This window comes from Lampris incognitus, chromosome 10 (assembly GCF_029633865.1).
Source record: "Lampris incognitus isolate fLamInc1 chromosome 10, fLamInc1.hap2, whole genome shotgun sequence".
Taxonomy (NCBI): Eukaryota; Metazoa; Chordata; class Actinopteri; order Lampriformes; family Lampridae; genus Lampris; species Lampris incognitus.
In genome coordinates this window covers 20,873,803-20,897,818 of record NC_079220.1, presented here as the reverse complement: position 1 = coordinate 20,897,818, position 24,016 = coordinate 20,873,803, and the positions used below count along the sequence as shown (strand labels likewise).

General features: G+C 46.4%; 1 protein-coding gene across 1 annotated transcript in view; it reads left to right on the top strand.

Annotated features, from left to right (window-relative positions):
• The window catches only part of LOC130119767 (uncharacterized), a 63,401-nt gene extending 39,803 nt beyond the window's left edge, over positions 1-23,598 (top strand). The window contains exons 4-5 of the mRNA XM_056288369.1: positions 14,207-14,881; positions 22,675-23,598. Coding sequence (XP_056144344.1) covers positions 14,207-14,881; positions 22,675-23,525 — 1,526 coding nt within the window. The 3' untranslated portion in view covers positions 23,526-23,598. The remainder of the gene's footprint in view (positions 1-14,206; positions 14,882-22,674) is intronic.
• The last annotated feature ends 418 nt before the right edge of the window (positions 23,599-24,016 follow it).

Genomic DNA, 24,016 nt, shown 5'->3' with positions numbered 1-24,016 from the left:
GGTTGTTAAAGCTATGGACGCCGTGGGTGTGGGATGGGCGAGGAGGGCAGCGTTAGCCAGGGCGCACTTAGCTCCGTCAAAGGCCTGGACCCGTTCGGGAGTCCAGTCGACAGGGTCGTTAGCCTTCTTAAGCCGCAGGGCTTCGTAACGTGGCTGAAGGAGGTGGGCAGCGCGAGGGAGGAAACGGTTATAGAAATTCACCATGCCTAAGAATTCCTGCAATGCCTTAACAGAGACTGGGCGGGGAAATTCCGCCACCGCTTGCACCTTAGAAGGCAACGGGACCGCGCCTTGCGGCGAAATGCGGTGACCCAAGAAGTCAATCACCGGCAGTCCAAACTGACATTTGGCCGGGTTGACTATCAGGCCGAGTTCGTCCAGACGACGGAAAACCTGTTTCAGGTGCGCCAGGTGCTCTTCAGCTGACGGACTGGCCACTAATGTGTCGTCGAGATAAACGAACACGAAAGCAAAGTCACGCAACACCGAGTCCATCAGCCTCTGAAAGGTTTGCGCTGCCCCCTTCAAGCCAAATGGCATGCGCACGAACTCAAAAAGCCCAAATGGGGTGATCACTGCGGTCTTGGGCACGTCCTCTGCGCGCACGGGAACCTGATGATAGCCGCGCACCAGGTCCACCTTAGAGAAAATAGTGGCACCTGCCAGGCGTATGGATAAGTCCTGTATGTGTGGGATGGGCTAGCGGTCATTGGCGGTGACGTTGTTCAGGCGGCGAAAGTCGCCGCAAGGCCGCCACGACCCATCCGCCTTGGGCACCATGTGAAGCGGCGAGGCCCACGGGCTGTTGGAACGCCTCACTATACCCAGACGCTCCATGATGGCGAACTCCTCCTTAGCTGTAGCCAATTTTACCGCGTCGAGGCGCCGCGCGCGCGCAAAAACTGGCGGTCCCAGAGTGGGAATGAAATGTTGTACCCCGTGTTTAGTAACCGCGGTAGAAAAAGGCAGGCGTAGTCACCGATGGAAAATCCGTCAGCAAACGCTGAAAAACATCCCCAAATGCTAAAAAGTTAGCGTGTGTTAACGGCCCGGCTCCCCCTGTCTCGCACGGAACAGTGGCGAAAGACACAGCATCAATTAAACGGCGGTTTGCAACATTAACCAGCAGACCATTAGCACACAGAAAATCCGCGCCGATAATAGGAACAGTAATGGCGGCGACTACAAAGTCCCACTCAAAATGGCGCCCGTGGAAGCAAACAGTCACCAACCTTGTGCCAAACGTCGCAATGGACGAACCGTTAGCCGCACTCAACTGTGGGCCGCCGCCTTCGGCCGACCTGTCTGTCTTAGCAGGAGGGAGTGGGCTCTTTTGCGAGCCTGAGTCCACCAGAAACCGTCTTCCTGACATCGAGTCCGTAATGAAGAGCTGCTCACTACGTCCGCCAGCGCCCACAGCTGCTACTGAGCGCTGGCCCTGGAGTTTCCCGCCGCCTCAAACGTGCACGGAGCCGGGACGCAGCGCCTCGCTTTGCCGCCGAGCCGCTGGTGGAAAAAACAGAGGCCGCTCCCGCGCCGTCTCCGGGCAGTCACTCCAGCCACCATTGCCGGGTCCGCGTCCTCCGACGCCGGTTGCAGAGGCTCCGATGCCACACTCTTTACAGAGAACCGTCTGGTAGCCAGCAGGACCCGATCGGCCTCCTCAGCCAAACCTCGGCAGTCACCAGCGGCCAGACACGGGGAGTTAGCCAAATCCGCGCGCACAGGAGACGGGAGCTGGCGCAGGAAAACGTGCGGGAAAAGGAATCCGCCTTCGTCCGAGCCTAGCAGCGACAGCGTATTGTCCATGAGATCCACAGCCGTCCCGTCGCCCAAACCGGATAGGGAAAGGATCCTATCTGCCCTCTCTGCGGCAGATAGGCTGTACCTCCGGAGCAGAAGATGTTTGAGGGCGACGTATTTACCGTGTTGCGGAGGGGCGCGCAACAGCTGCATGGCCCGGCGTGTGGACTGCTGGTCCAGCGCAGCGACGACCAAATAGTATCTGGAGTCGTCCGCGGAGATTCCACGCAGGTGGAACAGCGCCTCGACATGCTGGAACCACGAAGCCGGGTCGCTCTGCCAGAACTCTGGGAGTTTCACAGCCGCGGCGAGAACGGCCGGCTGTGAGAGTTGGGGCGGCGTGGCCGAAGTGGATTCACACTCTTCTTCTGCTCCAAACATGTTCAATTCGGGGTCACCAATGTGGCAGGATGAGGAAAAACACAGGAGACGAAGGCGAGTTTGATGTTTATTCCTCAACTCCAAAAAACAAACTGCAGCAGGAACAACCCTGCACCAGCGAGCCCGGGAACGCAAACCACGCCCCCAGCTCACAGTCCTGCTGGGTGAGAGGCATAGCCCCTAGTGTCCGCCACAATGTAACCTTTACATACCTTTTCAGGGTAAATCAGAGGAAAGAGTAGTTTGGAAGTCTCAGGCTAGCTTTACACGGTGAAACGTTCATTCAGCTACTTGCAGGTTGCAAGTTGTGTGCAGCCTAGCCAAATTATCAGGTAACTCCGCAGTTACCCAATCCATCCATCCGTTATCCGAACTGCTTATCCTGCTCTCAGGGTTGCGGGGATGCTGGAGCCTATCCCAGGAGTCATTGGGCGACAGGCGAGGAGACACAGGCCGCCAGGCCATCACACACACACACACACACACACACACACACACACACGCACACGCACACGCACACGCGCACACACACACACACACACACACACACACACACTCCTTTCACTATCCTATGAGGACCCCTCATTGACTACATTCATTTCCTAAACCTAACCTTAACCACGCAAACTACATGCCTAACGCTAAACCTTACCCTAACCCTAACATAACCCTAATTCTAACCTAAACCCTAAAACCAAGTCCTAACCCTAAAACAGACCCTTTTACTTGTGAGGACCTATAAAATGTCCGCACAAGGTAGGTGGTTTCTGGTTTTTCTATCCTAATGAGGACATTTGGTCCACATTAGGATATAGTTAAACATGTACACACACACACACACACACACACACACACACCCCTTGGGACATTTCAGTACGGCAGATGCACATGACCTACATGTCTTTGGACTGTGGGAGGAAACCGGAGCCCCCGCTGGAAACCCACGCAGACACGGGGAGAACATGCAAACTCCACACACCCAGAACCTTCTTGCTGTGATGCGACGGCGCTAACCACTGCGCCATCGTGCCGCCCTACAGTTCCGCAACACAATTTGAAAATAACCAAAGTCGCATACGGTATGTTCAATTTGGCACAGTTTTTGTTGATGGTAATCCAAGTTAAAATCACTAATTTGAGATTACATCAACTGTCATCAATGAAATCACCGTAGTCGGAGGTTTAATTGGTTGTTGCAGGAACCTAGTTTCACAAAGCTTGAATGTATGCAACTGAATTTAAAACAAGTTTCAAGCGTCTCGCAGAAGGCTTTACACCATTCAACTCAAGTGCAGCTTAGTGTCAGTTAAATTTCAACCAAGTTAAGTTATGTGGCAGCTTCACCGTGTAAAGTCCGCCTTTGTGGTGACCCACATCTATATAACTAGAGACATTCACCTAAGAGATAATGCACTTCCGCTTCCGGTACAGAGTTCAGTGTCGTTGTCGACTGTATGACATGCAAAGTTGGAGCTAGTAAACTACCTCGACTACGTCTACTCTCACGTCTCCTGTCTCGTTGTTTTCTAACTCCACATTGGTGACCCCGACGTGATCGAACTACTAATACGGGTATGTCTGACAACGACGACGCCGGTGCTAACAACATGGCTATTGCTAACGCTAGCATTTACACCGCTACTGTGAAGCTACCCGACTTTTGGCAGCATAATCCACGGCCGTGGTTTCAACATGTGGAAGCCCAGTTCCAGCTGAGAGGGACAACGCAGGATGCAACGCAGTACTTCCACGTAGTGGCGGCGTTAGACGCATCGACAACGGCGCGAGCAATGACACTGTTGGAAGCTCCGCCAGCTGCTGGCAAGTACGATGCTATAAAGACATTCCTCCTGAAACTATTTGAACTGTCGGAGCTGGAGAAGGCAGACCGTTTACTGTCCCCGAATGGCCTCGGCGACGGCAAACCGTCTGAGTTAATGGAAAAAATACTGTCTGTGCTGGGATCGGCTGATCCGGCCTTTCTTTTCACACACATTTTTCTGAGGCAGCTCCCGCACCTGTACGCACAGCACTGGCCAGTTCTCCTCTCGCCGCCTCCAAGGACTACCGTTCTCTGGCTGCTGAAGCAGACAGGGTTTTCCTGGCCAACCGGCAACAGTTTGTGCATGCCCTGCTACCCCACCAGACCGCCCCACCACCACCTGTGTACGACTATATGGACACCGCGGCTGCGGTGACAGCCCGCCGCCAACCTGACGACGGGCTCTGTTATTACCATGCCAGGTTTGGGGCAAAAGCAAAACGGTGTCGCAAACCCTGCAGTTACAGGGTTCAGGGAAACGCCAAGGCCGGCGCTCGTTAACGGCTATGGGCGCCGGCCGTGACTGCAAGCTGTTGTTCATCAGAGACTCCTTGTCGGGCCGGCGGCTGCTGGTTGACATCCGGATGCTACGGCTCCCTGGTCAGCCGCCTCTCACCTCAGTGCGTCCCGGAGCGCTGCCGGTGCCTTCACTCCCGTTCCGTGGACACGATGACCGACAGTCACGGCCCCCAGATGGACGTCGCCAACGGCACGTCCATTCGGACGTACGGTATCAGACATGTGGACGTGTGTTTTGGCGGCCGACGTTTCGGCTGGGACTTTGTGATGGCGGCTGTATCCACCCCGCTCCTAGGTGCGGATTTCCTCTGTGCTTTCAACCTGCTGGTGGATGTTAAAAACTTTCGCGTGATTGATGCCGTCTCTTTTGCGTCATACCCCTGCACGCTTGGGGGTGCTGGAGCGCTGTGCCTCGCTAACACACTCTCCACCGGGGATCCATACCAACCCCTCGCAAATTTCCCCGAGCTCACCACACCCACCTTCTCCTCGGCGGTGGCCAAGCACGGCGTGGAACATCATATCACCACAGTGGGCCCCCTAGTTTACGCCCGGGCCCGACGCCTCGACTCGGCCAAGCTCGCAATAGCCAGGGAGGAGTTTTCGACTATGGAGCGCCTCGGCATTGTCCGCCGTTCTGACAGCCCGTGGGCTTCCCCTCCTCACATGGTTACTAAGGCCAACGGGGGTTGGCGCCCGTGCGGGGACTACCGTCGCCTAAACAATGCCACGACCCCCGACCGGTACCCCATACCGCACATACAAGATTTCTCTACCCACCTGGCGGGCGCTGCCATCTATTCCAAAATCGACTTAGTGCGGGGGTATCACCAAGTGCCGGTCCACCCACTGGATGTCCCAAAAACGGCTGTCATCACACCCTTTGGGCTCTTTGAGTTTTTACGTATGCCTTTCGGCCTTAAAGGGGCGGCACAGACGGTTCAGCGCCTTATGGATTCTGTGCTCCGCGACATGCCATTTTTGTTTGTGTACTTAGACGACATCCTCGTGGCCAGCGCGTCGGCGGAGGACCACATGACGCACCTCAGACAGCTGTTTGACAGGCTCAGCGAACACGGCCTCATCATCAACCCTGCTAAGTGTCAGTTCGGGGAGTCGTCCATCACCTTCCTCGGGCACCACATCACTCCACAGGGGGCCGTTCCCCTCCCTGCCAGGGTTGAGGCTGTCACCATGTTCCCCCGCCTCTGCACTGTACAGTCGCTGCAGGAATTCCTGGGCATGGTGAACTTTTATAACCGTTTCCTGCCCCGTGCCGCCCACATCATGCGTCCCCTGTATGAGGCCCTGCAGGGTAAGAAGTCTAAGGACGAGCTGGACTGGTCTTCGGGGATGGACGAGGCTTTTGTGGCCACCAAGACCGCGCTGGCCAACGCTGCGCTGCTAGCTCACCCGTCGCCTGCCGCCCCCATAGCCCTTACAACGGATGCCTCTGACTACGCCGTGGGGGCCGTGTGTGAGCAGTGGGTGGGGGGGGGGCTGGCAGCCGTTGGCGTTCTTCAGTAAAGAACTCTGTGAGAGCGAGCGCAAATACAGCACCTTTGATAGGGAACTACTGGGTCTCTTCCTCGCAACCAGACACTTTAGGTTCCTATTGGAGGGCCGACAGTTCACCGCTTTCGTGGACCACAAACCGCTGACGTTCTGTATGGCCAAAACCTCAGAACCGTGGTCTGGGCGTCAGCAGCGCCATCTCGCGGCGGTTTCCGAGTTCACCACGGACATACAACACGTGTCGGGCAAGGATAACTCCGTCGCCGACTGCCTTTCACGGGCGGTTGTTAACGCCGTTCACTTGGGACTCGACTACGCCGCTATGGCAGCGGACCAAGCCAAGGACGCGACCGTTCAAGACTACCGGTCGACCCCTACGGCGCTACGGCTGGAGGACGTGACGTTCGACGCGGCCAACACAACCCTCCTCTGTGACATCTCCACCGGTCAACCGCGCCCCCTGGTGCCTACTTCCTGGCGGCGCCGAGTTTTCGACACCGTCCACGGCCTTTCCCACCCGGGAGGGAAGGCCTCGACCAAGCTGTTGAGCGTCAAGTTTGTTTGGCCTGGGCTCCGTAAGGATGTTAGAGCCTGGGCCGGCTCGTGTGTGGCGTGCCAACGCGCCAAGGTGCACCGCCATACCAAGGCCCCTTTGGCGCCGTTTGTGGTTCCAGAGAGGCGGTTTGACAACGTCAATGTTGACCTGGTGGGTCCCCTGCCCCCCTCCCGTGGTTATACGTTCCTCCTCACTATTGTGGACAGGGCCACCAGGTGGCCAGAGGCTATTCCCTTGTCCTCCACGACGGCAGCAGAGGTAGCACGGGCGTTCATCGGCTGCTGGGTGGCCCGTTTCGGCACGCCGGGTGACATCATGAGCGACCGGGGCTCCCAGTTTACCTCGGAGCTCTGGACGGCGGTCGCTGAGCACCTGGGGATGAAGATCCACCGCACTACGGCGTACAACCCGCAGAGCAACGAACTTTGTGAGCGGTTCCATCGGGACATGAAAGCCGCTCTGCAGGCAAGCCTCACTGGCTGCGACTGGATGGACCGGCTCCCATGGGTCATGCTCGGCCTGCGTTCGGCCCTGAAGGAAGACCTCCAGACCTCCTCCGCTGAGCTGGTGTATGGCCAGCCCCTGCGAGTTCCGGGGGAGTTTCTTCCGGATGCTACGGCTCCCTGGTCAGCCGCCTCTCACCTCAGTGCGTCCCGGAGCGCTGCCGGTGCCTTCGCTCCCGTTCCGATGTCTCAACACTGCCTCCCCCGGTCCTACGTCTCCAAGGATCTGCCATCGGCGAGGTACGTCTTCATTAGGCACGACAGCCATCGGTCCCCGCTGCAGCCCCCATACGACGGGCCCTTCCGCGTCCTGGAGGCGGGGGATAAGAACTTTGTGGTGGACATGGGGGGCAGGCCGGAGCGGGTCGCTATAGACCGTCTCAAGCCCGCTCACTTGGACATTGGGGAGCCAATGCAATTGGCCCTACCCCCGCGGCGGGGACGCCCTCCTAGGTCGGCCCCGGCACCTGCCTCTGTTCCTGCTTCGGCCCCGCCTATGGCCCGGGTTTCGGCCCCATCTGTTTCCCCTCCTGTGAAGCGCAGCCGTTATGGCCGCAGGGTCCGCCCCCCGACTCGTCACTTGTTTTCCCCGTGACTTTGCACTATGTAATTGACTGTTCTGTTGTAGAGTCTATTTTTATGTTCATGACTTGCGCTTTTGCTGTTCTGCATTGTTTTGTGTAGGTGAATTCTGGGGGGGCCTGTGTGGTGGCCCACATCTATATAACTAGAGACATTCACCTAAGAGATAATGCGCTTCCGCTTCCGGTACAGAGTTCAGTGTCGTTGTCGAATGTATGACATGCAAAGTTGGAGCTAGTAAACTACCTCGACTACGTCTACTCTCACATCTCCTGTCTCGTTGTTTTCTAACTCCACATCTTACACAATTCCAGTTGCGTTGTCAAAAACCTTTTCTCTTTTTTTTAATTTTAGGCCTCCAGTAAGACTGAGAACCAGGAATTATTACCATATTGATAGATAAGCAACAAGGCAATACGTTTGCACTGCATATTACAGACGAGCATGTGAGCCAAAGTTGATTGTCGTTAACATGCAGAAGGACAATGCATGCACGAAGATAAGGCAGCATCAATCCTGGACAAAATAGATAAGAGTGACGCCCACATTTCCGGCTCTTGTTGACATGAGTTGGTAAATGCATTCTGTATCAACATAGTGTCGATCTAAATTCGTCTTTACAAGAATAATGGATCCCTACCTCCTACAGCCTATTTTTTGGGGGGGGGGGGGGTTACCTTTAAACTGCAGAGAGGCAAAGCCCACCATGTTCACCTCTACTGTAGAAATATTCGTGAAGATGAGAGTTCATATGTGTTACTGATGGATATTTTTCAACTGACAATAGCAGCAGTTGTTAATGTTAGTTAAATATGTTTATTATATTTTAAACAATGCATATGTGTTGAGTGGCTATACATAGTGTTTCGTAATATTAATTTTCCCACTGGCCAAAAAACCCGCAAAAAAAGCTAATGTCCGCCTTTGGTCAATATTAAAAGGCGAGTTATGTGGGATAATAATATCCTGCAAAGTTGTTTTTCCAGTTCACAAGTGTCCTTATTTGGTTAGGTAAGTGGGGGAGGGGCTAGAGGGGTCCCGAGGGAGGCTAGCCACAGGAAGAGAAAATGAAACTTAACTTCAAAACGTTTCCACTGACGGGATCTGCAAGGAAAGAGGTCGCCTCCCTTTACGACGAAAAACATGGCCAGCAAAGACCTCCTCCCTCGTAAGTATATTTGATTTACTATTCAGAGGAAATATTACAATAATAAATATTAGAATAATAAATGTAACTTTGCAGTCGTCGCTTATCAGCGATGACCGTTACAAGACGTGGGTTTTGAGTTTGACTGCGTTGCACGGTATGTCAGCGTGTTGCTGTTTTAACGGGATCTCTACCGCCAAACACCAAGAGATGAGAGACGACAGACCTCAGGAACATGCGACATTACATGTCAAGTCGTCGCGGTCATGGCAGACAGGGCAGTGCACATTGATGACGGACACTGGTTGATTCCCAGTGTAAAGACGTGGAACAGAGCGGACACGCGCGCGGCCTTCACAATCACGCGAGAACACAAACTCCGTCGTTGCTCGAGCACACTCGCTGTTTCCCCTTATTGCAACAGACCAGCTACGCACAGTGCAAAGGCATGGGGCAACAATGCACGGCAATTTACCCCAAGTAACACGTAGACTCTCTCTCTCTCTCTCTCTCTCTCTCTCTCTCTCTCTCTCTCTCTCTCTCTCTCTCTCTCTCTCTCTCTCTCTCCCTCTCAAAAATTGTTAATTTAAATATCTAAAATGGTCAATTGTACATACATAGTTTTTTTTCGGAAACCGTCAATGGTGTTGATAAAAGTGCGCAACAAATGAGGAGCGGAATATTAAGATATACAAAATATTATATATATGTGCGTGTGTGTGTGTGTGTGTGTTGGAATTTGCAAGTACGTATACAAATTCTTATCTAAGGCAGGTCACACCAATGTCATAGCCCTACTCCCTCCAATGCCTGATAGGTGATGAGTTTATAGGAACCTTTCTGTAATTATAGCAAATATTCAACACTGAGAAGATGTTAGAGAAAATTCCAAGTTAATATTACATTTCCCAGTATTATTTGGGTATTATTTGACACTTTGCTCTTTAAAGAAATCAATTTCACTAAAATCCTGCATCCACATGCAAATGTAATATTTTCGTTAAAACACCAACTGTAGTGGAACACACTTGATAGCAGCAAACTGTCAATTTTACTGAATTGAAAATACTTTTTGAAATTTCAATCAAGCTCAGTGTTACAAAACTTCCTACAGATGTCGTGCTCAATAGTTCAATTGAATTTCACACGCACAGTTCTGACTTTTTTTAAAAAAAAGCAAACTCTATGCTCGAGATAATTAGAAGAACTTTCCTAAATGTGTGTAAGGAAACAGCTTTACCATTATATAAGTCCTTGGTGCGATCTCATCTTGAATTTGCAAGCTAGGTCTGGTGTCCTTATAAAGTAAAATATATAGGGGGAAAAAATTGAGAAGGTTCAGAGAAGAGCTACTCCAAGGTCTGAAAGATGTCATATGAAGAGAGGGTAAGACATTTACAGCTATCAGCTCTAGTATGCAGGAGACATAGAGGAGACATGATTGAAGTCTATAAGCTTGTCCACAAATTATATGATTTCACAGCTGGGCTTGTTACCTATTTTTGGAGTAATAGGTGTGAGGTAAGAGGGAACTCCTTAAAACTATTCCCATTAAAGTGTCACTCTGAAAAGAGAAAAAAAACTGCTTCACAATTTGTGCTGTAAGAGCATGGAGCGAACTTCCAGGGGATGTGGTGCAGGCTCCTTCAGCTAATTCTTTTAAAAATAGATTAGATAAATGTTGGTCAACAAAGGACTTTTTATACAACTGACCTTTTGCAAAGTACCATCCCAGAACGGTGCTTGTCCAATCCTACCTTAGCAACGGTTTCTATGTGAAGGAGGTCCGTCAAGCTTTCAAACAGACAGCAAAATGCTGAAACGGTGTGTCTATGGGATCTGCAAATCGGATACTAGATATCTGAAAAGTTTGGAGGGGGTGTAATTTTCTTTCCCTTCCCGAAACCCAGAACGCAAGAAGCGCAATGGCGGCAATGGATTTCTCAGCAGACCCCATGGCCAGCTTAATCCATCCAAAATCAACAAAAATATCTGTCTGCTCCAAGCTAAGCTTGCTACTAGCTATTATTGATAGCTAAGATAGCTAACGTATTGTAACGTGCACAAATAAATACATGCGCTAGCCCTTGGCTAACAACAACCCTTTAGTCGACTGGTTAACGACAACGTTAACCAGTCGACTAAAGCCCGGGTTTTCAAAGTGGGGGCCGCCAGGAGGCGCTAGTGGGTCCGGGAGAGGAAAATGAAAAATGCAGTTAAAAAAATAATAAAATAAAAATAAATATATCAAAAAATAAATTTCAATTCAAATTCAATTCATAAGATTATTGTGCCGGTTTAAAATAAAATATCAATTGTTATAAATCCTTTCATACCAAAATGAGGTCTTTGATACACCCTTCTTTCAATCGCAGCCAATAAATAACCATCTTCCTGTCAGTCAAAGCATTACGTGTAGCTGCTAACTGCTGCCCAAGCGTGTTAATCAAATCACAAGTTTGCTTATGACTGCTGCTTGTGCTAGCGAGCTAACGTTAGCTTTTTTCTGTGGCCGTGGAATTTAGCTAGTTAGCTGGTGCTAGCTTAAAATAATGGAGAAGTTTTCGAAGAGAAAAACGTCAGACGAGCAGACTGGAGACAGCAACGAGCAGATTGCAGGCAGCAGCTCAGCTGCAAAAAATTCACGAAGACGGAACTCCTAAAGACTTTAGCCCTTTGTTGCGCTAAATGGATATTTTGGGATCTAGGATGGCTTTTGTGAAATTGCAGTGCTTTTCTTTGACAGTTTCAGTTTTTATAATGGGCATGTATTGGTGGGAATGTTCAGTCAGGGAAATTTCCCCCCCAAAAAACCTCTTTTAACTCCCTCAATGTCAGGGACAATTAGTATTATCAACATGTAAAGAACATTTTCCTCTTTCACCCAGTGTGACTCATTGTGACATGACTTGCATTTTTTTTGCATGAATCGCCTCCAAGTACAGAGAGTGCTGACCAAAACTCCCATACTCTGTCATGTTAATCGGAGCTCTGAATTTCTTGTCAAAAACAGAGATGATGGCAGTTTTTAAACTGCAACAGCTCCTGTATCGTAAACAGTAGGTGCACATATAATACATTAGCGTGTTCACTGAAGCCTTGTGATGCTCATTATGAAAATATTTTGTCAGTATGACTTGTTCTTTTTGAGCTTTGGGGGCAACAACCAGCAGGTATACTCAACATTTCTCCAGAAATTTTCTAGTTTAGTTTCACTATTTTGCAACCATTTAAGGTGGTAGTGTTTTCACACTTAAATATTTAAGTCGGCTGTAGAAAACTTCTCACCCCCCCCCCCCGTCTTTCCAAGTGATATCATTGTTTGCACTGCTGTCGCAAAGACAACCAGATCACCTCCTGTTTATTAGCAACCTGGCTACTGTCCAACGCAAGAGACAACCGTAAGAATCCCAATTTGAACTAGAAACCCCGATCTCAGTGCTATGATAAAGGCAGAGTAAAATAACCTGCAGTATTCATAGGTAGGCAGGTTGAATTACTTACTGATCCGGTAGAAAGAATGTTAACTGAATATATTTTTGGAACCCTGTCAAGACCCGGGTGTTGTATTGAACTCTGTTTCCCTGTCGAGATCTGATGCCAGAGTTCGATACAACACCAGGACGCTTGATAGACCTTAACCTAACCTCAGCGTAACCCTAAGCATTATGAGTTCAATAAAAAAAAAACAGAGCTCGCCCCATCGAGTGAATGCCTTTCCGAGGTTCTCTCTTGTACAGCGGTTTCTATCATTCTCTCTCTCTTCACCTTCTTTGCTTTCTACATCAACGGGGTTCTTTTTCTCTCGCCAGGTAGAGTTTCCACTGTCACTTTGGTTGTTCCACTGTCCACCATTTCTGTTATTGGGGATAGCTACCAATAGCCACCAGGGAAGACAAAAGCACTATCCTCTTCCTTTTTTGATTGCACAATGATTGATGTACTTCCTTTGTGCTGTAAATTGAGCTTTAATTTTACTGTGAGATCATACCCAGTGGCAGAGAGAAAATGGTTCCATATAAGCCTGAAAGGAACCAATCTGAATGCCAATGGTGTCATTATTCTATAGCCATTACACTGTGCAAATCAACATTTACTTCATAAGTTAAAGCAACAACAACAAAAAAAAGTTGTCTACTGCCACTTTAACATTTGTGTAGCTCAGTGGCTCACAACAAGAATATGTTAGGTTCAACTCAATTGGGGTTGGCATTGGGGGAGTTTGCATGTTCTTCACATGCCTTTCAGTGTGCAATGTGTACTCGGCATATTATCCCCGTGATCCGGTGTGCTATCTCTCGACTAGGAGCCTTTCAGTGTGGAGTTTGCATGTGCTCACATGGGTTTCCCCCAATATAAAAAAAATAACCTAAAAAAAAAACATGCAAACGGCTCTCCTGGCCTGTCCTGACCCTGACCATGACATTGACATTCATCTGGAGTTGCTCACCAGGCACTGAAGAAAAGGGCTGCCTACTGTTCCTGGCTGCTCCTGGAAAATTGGAAAATGCAGAGGAAAAAAATCTTCAATCACCGCTCTTTGTGTTCAGCTGTAATATTAATAATGGGTTACATTTCTATAGCGCTTTATCTAGACACACAAAATGCTTCAAAAAGAAGGGGGGAACTCACTTCAACTGCAACCAATGTGTAGCACCCACCTGGGTTTTGCACGGCAGACATTTTGTGCCAGAACGCTCACCACATACCAGCTTGAGTTGGAGAGGGTGCAATCATTCAGCAAATTACACAGGGCGATGATTAGGTGGCCGGATGGACAGCGCCAGAATGGAAATTTTGCCATGACACCGGTGGACCCCCTACTCTGTGTGATAAGTGCCATGGGACCTTTAATGACCACACTGAGTCAGGACCTCGGTTTTAACAACTTTGAAGGATGGCATCTCCTACAGCACAGTGTCCCTGCCACTGCACTGGGGCATTGGGATTTTAAGTAAGGCTAATAGTCTCTTCTCAACAAATAAATTATCTTCACAAGTGCACTTTATTTGACATTTGAATTTATTGATTTTATTGATGAAACATTTAATATACCCTTTTATCTAATCCACCACTTGATTTGACAGTTATTTCATCAATTCAGTGTTAATTATTTTTGTTAATCTTACTCCCCATAAACACTAGGCCAGAATATTAGTTAACTTCATGTTTTTAATATTCAGTGTGTTAATAAATACTATTATCCCACAAAATATTGTGTCATGTTTATTCCTTTTAAAATGTAATTTGAAGCACATCATCAAAAGAAACATTTTTTAAGAGATGTCAGGTTTATTGTACCAATAGCTGTTGCTTATGGCTTATGCTTTTAATTGTAGTTTTCTGACTCATTCCAATATAACCTGATTTGTTTCCAGGGTCAAGCCTCGGCTCTGAGCTGACAATGGTCCTTGTAGGACAGGAGAGAGTGGGTAAGAGCGCAGCAGGGAACACAATCCTGGGAAGACCGGCGTTTGAATCCAAGCTAAGTTTCAGACCCGTGACTCTGAAATGCCTGAAGGGAGAAGGCGTTGTGTGTGACAAGAGGCTGAACGTGGTGGACACCCCTGGACTCTTCAACAGTGAGCTCTCTAAAAGTGAGGTGGATGCAGAGTTTGAGGAGGCCTTGCGGCTGAGCTCCCCAGGCCCCCATGCCTTCTTACTCGTCCTACAACTGGGACGCCTCTCCGAACAAGAGAAGAAAGTGATGGAAACGTTAGAGAAAATGATGTGTCCCTCCATTAGTGACCACACTTTGGTGCTCTTCACTTATGGAGACCGACTGGGTGACACTGACATGACGCATTTCATCAGGGAGGACAAGAACCTGGAGAAATTAGTTCAGAAATGCGGTTGGCGATATCATGTGTTTAACAACCGTGATGCAGGAAACATTCAACAGGTGAAAGAACTCCTGGACAAAATAGATGCCATGACAGAGCAAGGACAGCTACGGTATCTAAAGAATTCTTCCAGATCAGAAGAAGTCTGGACTGATCTTCAGGATGAAACAACTGATCCAAGTGATATGGAGAGTTTTTGTTTTCTGGAAAGTACGGATATTTAGGAGACCAGCCATTGCTTTGGGTATCAGGACACCACCAGATAATACAGAGTCAGAGAGGAGGTGGAGGAAATTATCTGGGAATGGGTTAGATGAGCTGGAAGGGTCTTTGTTGGAAGGAAAGGTTTACTGCTTCTAGCAGGAACTGTTACAGTGTTGGGTTCCATTTATTTCATTACAAGACAGAAGTGATTTCATGAAAGTCTTGGGCTTACAAATATACAGGAATGAATGAGTATATGAGAAACCTTAATATAACCTACATCCTTATGTAACATATGTACTCAAACATACACAGATATAGACCCTTTAGGGAAATGTAGAGTTGAAATGTTTCAATGTTCACAAGGTTTGAGTGACAATTGTATTTTAGTTTATGACATACTAAAGTATGTCACTGATTAGAACTTGTTTAAATAAATGACGTTTTTGAATAAAAGTCATACAAATAACATCAAAAAGTGTGGATCACTTTTCATTTTACTGATTGTTATATTTACCAAATATGTATTGCGTATGAGTATATAGGTTTTTTTGTTTGTTTTTTAACTAACAGATGGGGCTGTAGAAGTTGGAAGATGGGCCGATGTCTGTCTGTTCTTCCATTACATATGATATACAAGTCTCCTCTGGTCTAAATTTGATGAAACTTAGGGGAATGATGCATAATGAAAAAACACTCAAAAATCTACACAGTATTTCTTGCTGCTCACCGAAAACATCCCAGACTTATATTTTCTGATAAGTTACACATTATTGGCATATTCCACTGTCATTATCTTGGCAAAGGAAATCACTGGATCATTTACAAGGAAAAGGTGTGAGGTAGGCATGACGGACAGGTCAAGGTGGAGGTGGGATTTCATCAAGGATCGGCTCTGAGCCCTTTCTTTTTTGCAATGTTGATGAACAGGTTGACAGACAAGATCAGGCTGGGGTCTGCATGGACTATGATGTTCGCGGATGACATTGTGATCTGTAGTGAGAGTAGAAAACAGGTTGAGGAGAGCCTGGAGAGGTGGGGGTATGTACTGGAGAGAAGAGGAATAAAGGTTAATAGCAAGACAGAATACGTATGCGTAAATGAGTCAGTGGGCAGCCGGATGGTGAGGATACAAGGAGTAGAGGTGACAAAGGGGGATGAGTTTAAATACCTGACGTCAACTGTTCAAGTAACGGGAAGTGCAGGAGAGAGGTGAAGAAGAGTGCAAGCAGGGAGGAGTGGGTGGAGAAGAGTGTCAGGAGTGATTTGCGACAGAAGGGCACCAGCAAGACTTAAAGGGAAGGTTTACAAGATGGTAGTGAAACCAGCTATATTTTATGGTTTGGAGATGGTGGTACTAACAAAAAAGACAGGAAGTGGAGCTGGAGGCGGCACAGCTGAAGAGTTTCACTGGAAGTGACAAAGGAGGACGGGATTAGGAATGAGTACGTTGGAGGGACGGCTCAGGTTGGATGGTTTGAAGACAATTTAAGAGAGGCGAGATTGAGATTGTTTGGACATGTGGAGGAGAGATGCTGGGTATATTGGGAGAAGGATGCTGAATATGGAGCTGCCAGGTAAGAGGAAAACCAAAGAGGAGGTTTATGGATGACATGCAGGTGGCTGGCCTGACAGAGGAAGATACAGAGAACAGGAAGAGATGGAAACAGATGATTCGCTGTGGTGACCCCTAGTGGAGTAGTCGTAGTTACAGGGAACATGATACGCTCATTTCCTTGGCTTGTCATTTCTTAAATATTCTTAATATATCGTTTACTTTTTTTTTTCATTGCCAATTTATGAAGCTGCATTACCCCCCTCCTCCCCCATGATGAAGACGGGTTACCCCCCCCCATAAAATAATTTGATTAAAGTTTGATTTTAATTTTAATCAAGTGTCTCATAATAAATATTACAAAATTCTAACCTTAGGACTCTTGATAATGCCATTCTTAAGCAGCAGTGTCGCTTACATACTATAAGCAAGCCCCAGATAACGGTAATGGTAACAGTTCAAAGAAGCGCCATTTTGCAGAAAGAGCCATCTTCGACTCAAAATCAAAGGCCATTAAAATATGCGAGTTAAACATTTGTTTCACCTGGACTAAATATTTTACCATGTCCCCCCTCCCGCTAGATCTGCAGAGGCCGTTGGGAACATGAGCATAACCTCAAAGATGCAATACTTGATTGAAAAGAGTTAAAGTGACTATGATTTATTCTTCATATCCATTTATGGTAAGTGCCCACATCTCAGAGTAACAGGTTACGAAAAGGTCATAAATGGGGCTAGCTCAAAGCTTGAAATATTGCAGGATGCGTTGTTTGTTAGCCTAACAAAGAGAAATGGTATGTGATGTCTTGAGTATGGCTAGGAATTCCCCCCCCCCCCCAGCGGCACCCCAAGGGAAGGAAGTTGAAGCCAAGTGAAAGCAGAAGTACCCTAAGGTGCAGATCCACCATGGACATTAGGTGGTTGGTTCTAAAAAACATGTCCAATGTTAGTCAATAAGAAAATTCTCAAGTTCTACTTCAGAATCACGTTTATTGGCCATGCCATGTTTGCATACACATAGAGTTTAAGTCCGTTTCCTGGCTCTCAGTGTACTCAACAGAATGACAACAATCGTCAGATATATGCACATGGATTGACAATTTAAATTGGCGAATTTTTTGGACAAAAAAATGTAGGGATCTCAACCATTCATTTAAAGCCTGGCACACTGTTGGCGTTTTTATTTTGAAAATGATTATTCTCTTACGATATTAGGGATTTAAAAAAAAGATAAAAAGAGTCATGTTGTGGACATCTCTGCCTTGATTAACAGGTGTGTCAACCTGTGTAGCACCGAGGTCCAAACCCAGCTCCGCCCCATTTTCAAAATTTAGATTTTCTGGCTCCAACAATTACCATGTGCCCTGGTAAATAATGGAGAAAGTGCAGTAGGCCAACTTAGCTATATCTGATCATTTATGAAGAAGCAGCTGTGTGCTTTATGATACAACGCTCACCTGCAGTGAGTAATAACTGTATAGCACTCGTCTAAAACGTTACAAAGAAATAAAACCAGACAAGGCAAAAATAAGTAAGACCTAATAAGTGTAAAAATAAACATTTATAAAAGCTTTCATAAAAAAAGTTTTAAGACGAGATTTAAAAGACGATAGAGACTTTGTCTTAGTTCAACAGGAAGCTCGTTCTATAGTTTGAGGGCTCTAACAGTAACAGCCCGATCACCGTTTGTAACGAACCGAGACCTGGGAATAACCAGTAGCGCTCCATCTACTGATCTTAATGGTCGAGGGGCCATATACCAGGTCAATAAATCAGAATTGTATGTAGGAGTAAGACAATTTAAAAATCCTTAAAAGTGAGCAAAACATTTTTAAATTAATTCAAAATATAACAGGGATTCAGAGTAGCGAAGCAAGCACAGGAGTGGTATTGTCACGACGGGAGCAGGAAGAGGACCCAAATGCAGACAGCGGAGACAGGCTAGGCTATAGAGCAAAGATTTATTAACACAAACGGACTCACACAAACAGAAGCTACAGACACCAAGGACGGCTCGGAACGTGACATGCTGTATCCGGCTACCCAGATTAATCTGTGACAACCTGGGCCCAACCCGGGGGAACATATACTGTTGGGGAGCCAATCAAGGAAATTGGGCGCAGGTGAGCCGGAACAGGCACGCCAATCAGGGAATGGGGAACACGTGAGTAAAGCAGGGCCAGCAACAGAAATAGCAAGCCAAATAAGGGAGTGGGGATCGTGAGAGCAACGCAGGTGCAGGGATATACGTACATGGCAAGCCATTCGTGTAATGGGGGACAGATGAGCCTTGATGACCCAGACCACACAACCATGACAGATATATGGTCATACCTCTTACTTTTGGTAATGAGCCGAGCAGCATTGTTTTGTGCTAACTGCAGAAGCCCTTGCTGATACCCAAGTAAAATGTGTTGCAATAAGGAAGCCAAGAATAGATAAAAGTATGTACAACTTTTTGTAGATCAGCAATTGCTATAAATGGCCTAATTTTGGAGATTAGGAGGAGAGATTCTGGGTATATTGGGAGAGGTATGCTGAATATGGAGCTGCCAAGGAAGAGGAAAAGGGGAAGGCCAAAGAGGAGGTTTATGGATATGCTGAGGGAGGACATGCAGGTGGCTGGTGTGACAGAGGAAGATGCAGGAGACAGGAAGAAATGGAAACGGAAGATCCGCTGTGGCGACCCCCAACGGGAGCAGCCGAAAGTAGTAGTAGTAGTAGTAGTAGTAGTAGTAGTAGCAGTAGTAGTAGCTTGTAGAAGTAGTAGCAGTAGTAGTAGTTTGTAGAAGTAGTAACTTGAGCTGGAGAAAGCATGGCTGAACAACATGTTTGATTTGATTATCAGCCTGCTTAAGACTACCTGACAGACCACCAAGTTTAGTAACAAAAGGACTGATGGAATTTTGGGGACCGAACAGAATGACCTCAGACTCATCATCATTAAATTTGAGAAAAGTTTTGGACATACAGGATTTAATGTCAGAGAGGCAAATTGTGAGATTTGCTAGGGCGCTATGATCTGTGGGTTTTAGTGGCATGTATAACTGAGTGTCGTCAGCATAAAAATGGTAGAGCACATGATGATTTTGAATGACCTAGCCAAGGGGCAGTATAAAGGCCACATCTTAGACCTTGTACTCTAATCTGGTTTATCTCTCGAATGTGTCAGTCTGGTTTCTCTCTCGAATGTGTCAGTCTGGTGGATATACCTGTATCTGACTATAAAGCTGTAATTTTCAAAGTGCCACTACAGCTTGCTACTCCTAGGTACTATCTTAAAACACGCTCTTGCATTCTCAACACTGGCTCTGCAGTTAAATTCTGTCATGCTTTTAATTCATCATCCTTTAATCCCTCTTTATCCCCCCTCAATCCAGATGTACCATTAAATTCATTCAGTGATCAAAGCCTATCCATCATTGACCAAATCGCACCGTTTAAAACTATGAAACAAAAATCAAATAACCTCCCCTGGCTTGATGATTACACTCGTGCCATTAGCAGACTCTGTAGAAAAACAGAGCGACAACGGAAGGTTAACAAGTCCAAATTAGCACATATATAACACTCTTTAAAAACAAATGTTAATTTACCAGAAGACAGTTAAGGATGCGAGATCAGCGTAGCTCTCTGAACTAATGTTGAGAAATAACCACAATCCTAAAGTTCTGTTCAGGGTAACTGATTCTGTTATTAATTGTCCCTCCACTTCTCTTTTTGAACCAGATGTTGAGTTGTCCGAACAATTTTTTGTAACTAAAGTGGATAATATTTGGTCCCAAAACCAGCCAGACTCTTTTCGTTTCATTTGCCATAGTAAATCTGCCTCTTTCACCCAGTGTCAACCAATTACAATTTCAGTGTTGGAGAGTACAGTCTCCAATATGAGCTCCTCCTCCTCCTGCATCCTAGACATAGTTCCCACTAAGCTGCTCAAGGAGGTATTTTCTACTATCAGCCCCGTTATTTTGCAAATTCTTAATACTCCTCTGGCCTCCGGGTCTTTTTCAGCTAATTTCAAGAATGCCATTGTTCACCCATTGCTGAAGAAACCTAATTTAGATCCCCTGTCCCTTTGTAACTACAGGCCAATCTCCAAATGGTCTTTTCTATCTAAGGTTCTGAGACACATTTTGCTAATCTAACAAACGTAACAAGGCCTATAAAATGTGAAATGTAAAAAAAAAAAGAACTGAACGTCGCGAAGGAAATGATGCCAACAACACACGTGACATGATGCGCACAGTGACAACTATGCGTAATGATCCCATGCACTATTTTTAGCTTTAAAAGCCGCTGGTATCATTTATGGTCTTATTATCATTTTTGCTACCTCACTTATTTTTACTATCTCACTTACCTATACTAAATGTTGTTTGTCCTTGTTTTTTTTTGTTTTTGTTTTTTTTATCATTTACCTTGTCTAGTGTTGCTGGTCTGGAAGTCACCAAACGAAATTTTGTTGTGTGCCATAATGACAATAAAATATGTTATCTTATCTTATCTTATCTTACCTTATGACGCGCAAAGTACGTGCAGTCATTTTGACCACTCATGGTCATTTTAGGTAGATCTTATCATAACTTATTTTGTGCAATTGAGCTAAAACTCGTTTTAATGCAAATATGTGCAGTTTTAGGGAGCGGTATGTCTGCACCCCCCCCCCACACCCACACACACACACACAATATTAAACTTTGAAAATCCAAGACGGTCAAAATGACCACCCTGGTCCTTCTTGGAGTTTTGAAAGTTCCGGTCGTTGTTTGGGACTGCTTAAATTGTTATTTTAAGTTTGTTTTTTTAAATTATCATTATTTTATTACATTTCACGTTTTATATGCCTTGTTTCGTTTGTTAGATTAGCAATATGTTTTATTGTTTCCGTTTTGTTTTTCAGGTACTATTTTCACTTGTTCAGTTTTGCTATTCAAGTTCGACCATGTCTCTCTGAAGTTTAATTTTTTAAGAATAGTTGATAAAATGTTAATTTTGGTGTCAGTCGTTTCCTAATAGACATACTAACATATGCAATACATTAATATCTCAACTGGGTATTTATCTTGAACTCAGAATATAGAGTTTAAAAATCGCAGTCATTTTGATCGCCCATGGTCGTTTTAGGTAGTCTTATCATAACTTTTTTTTGTGCGATTGCTCTAAAACTCATTTTAATGGAAATATATGCAATTTTAGGAGCATTCAGAGAGCGGCACGTCTCCATCGTTTCTTTTTCTTTCTTTTTTTTTACAAAGTTATTAAACTTTGAAAATCCAAAACGGTCATAATGACCATCTTGGTCATTCTGTTAAGTGCAGACCAATTATCTTATGCTATTCTTCAAACAAATGTTATTTCTATTCTATTCTATTCTAACAAAGCCGTTCAAGGACTCTACCTTTAGCCTTGAGTTGATGTAGTTCTGGTAAGTATCAGGGAACAGTATGGGCAAATGATACAACCCGAGTTTTCAGAGGAGCTGAAGTATCGAGTGAAGAAGATACGCTATCATTGTAGTAATCCATAAAATCAGGGAGTGAGGGGGTGGGAGCAGGAATGGCGTTCAAGATGCTGAGATAATCTGTATTAACATGTCTAATGTTGCGGTATGAAATAGTACAGTGCACCCTTGATTTACCGAGTAGGTTGGTGTTGGTTTTGAGTAACTCAGCTTTATGGTCAGAGATGGGTCGTTCAGGGTGTCCAGGTAGCGTAGCAGTCTATTCCGTTGCCTATATCAACACGGGGACCGCCGGTTCGAATCCCCGTATTACCTTCGGTTTGGTCGGACATCCCTACAGACACAATTGGCCATGTCTGTGGGTGGAAACCCAGATGTGGGTATGTGTCATGGTCGCTGCACTTGCACCTCCTCTGGTCGGTCGGGGCGCCTGGGGGAAACTGGGGGGAATAGCGTGATCCTCCCACGTGCTACGTCCCCCTGGCGAAACTCCTCCATGTCAGGTGAAAAGAAGCGGCTGGCGACTCCACGTGTATCACAAGTGGCATGTGGTAGTCTGCAGCCCTCCCCGGCTCGGCAGGGGGGGTGGAGCAGCGACCAGGACGGCTCGAAAGAGTGGAGTAATTGGCCAAGTACAATTGGGGAGAAAAGGGGGGGGGGTCACACACAAACAAAAAAAGAGAGATTGGTATTTCAGCAGAGATGATGTGTGATGCATGTTTTAGGGAAGTATATTTAAACACCCTGTACATTAATATCCTGTTTGAAATTATCCAACAGGGAAACCGCAATCAGGGGAACAACAGCTGCGGATTGTGCTTGTTGGAAAGACCGGAGTTGGGAAGAGCACTACAGGAAACACCATCCTGGGGGATAAAGCATTTCAGTCTGGGCTGTCCTCTTCCTCATTGACAATGAAGTGTCAAAAGGAAACTGGAGAGTTTGGAGGGCAGTCCCTGGCTGTTGTTGATACTCCTGGTCTGTTTTCCACCAAAATACCTGACGGAGAACCATCAAACGAGACATTCAAAATACCTGGTGTATCTGACGCAAACGTGCATACGCTTTCTGAGATTGCTAGGTGCATCTCTTTGTCTGCGCCTGGTCCTCATGTGTTCCTGGTTGTTTTCCAGATTGGCAGATTCACACCAGAGGAGCAGGAAACGGTGAAACTCCTCAAGACGTTTTTTGGAGAAGACACAGGACGTTACACTATGGTTCTGTTCACTCATGGTGATGACCTGAAAGCCGAAGGGGTTCCAATAGAGAAACTGATCAATGATAATGAAGACCTTAGCCAGTTTGTCCAGCAGTGCAAAGGCGGGTACCATGTCTTTGACAACAGGGACAGGGATCCATCTCAGGTTGATGAGCTGCTGTGGAAGATCAAAAGCATGGTGCAGAGAAATGGAGGAAGTCATTACACCAATGACACATTCCTGAGAGCCGAAAGGGCCATAAAAAAGGAAATGCAAATCCTAAAGACGCGAAATCCTATGATGCCAATGCAAATAGTAAGACAAATAGCTGAAAATGCTTATTCCATCATTCAGATGCTGGTTCGTATTCTTTCACTTATAGCAATAGCAAGAAGTGCTGTCACATACGTGGGACGATGCATTTTACAGTAAAATGTTCAGTGTTACAAATTCATGTCGATGTGCTTTGATGATGAGCCATCTTCTCAAAAAATAAACTGCAGCATGGAATATACACATTTGTCTAAATACATTAATGCAACTTGATTGATTGATTGATTGATTGAGTGATTGATTGATTGATTGATTGATTGATTGGTTGGTTGAACTTCCAAACTAAAAAAATTATTTAATGCAATCACTATCATGCTATTACTTGTGGAAGGGCTTGAAAGTCCGTGGTCTGGTGCCAAAAAGATGGAAAACCCACATGCTGTATAGATGCAGATTGGCCACCAGGGCATCTATCGCAAATATATAAAGATATTGCTAACCCCACAGTAGCCACCTAGACTTTTGAAACCCCTCTAATGAATGTAAGTCGCTTTGACACCTATAGGGGAAATCTGGCTATAACTATGATGAAAGAATGGGCCACCTCTCGTAACTTTACTAATTGTTGGATTTGCATCGTCTCAATCCCC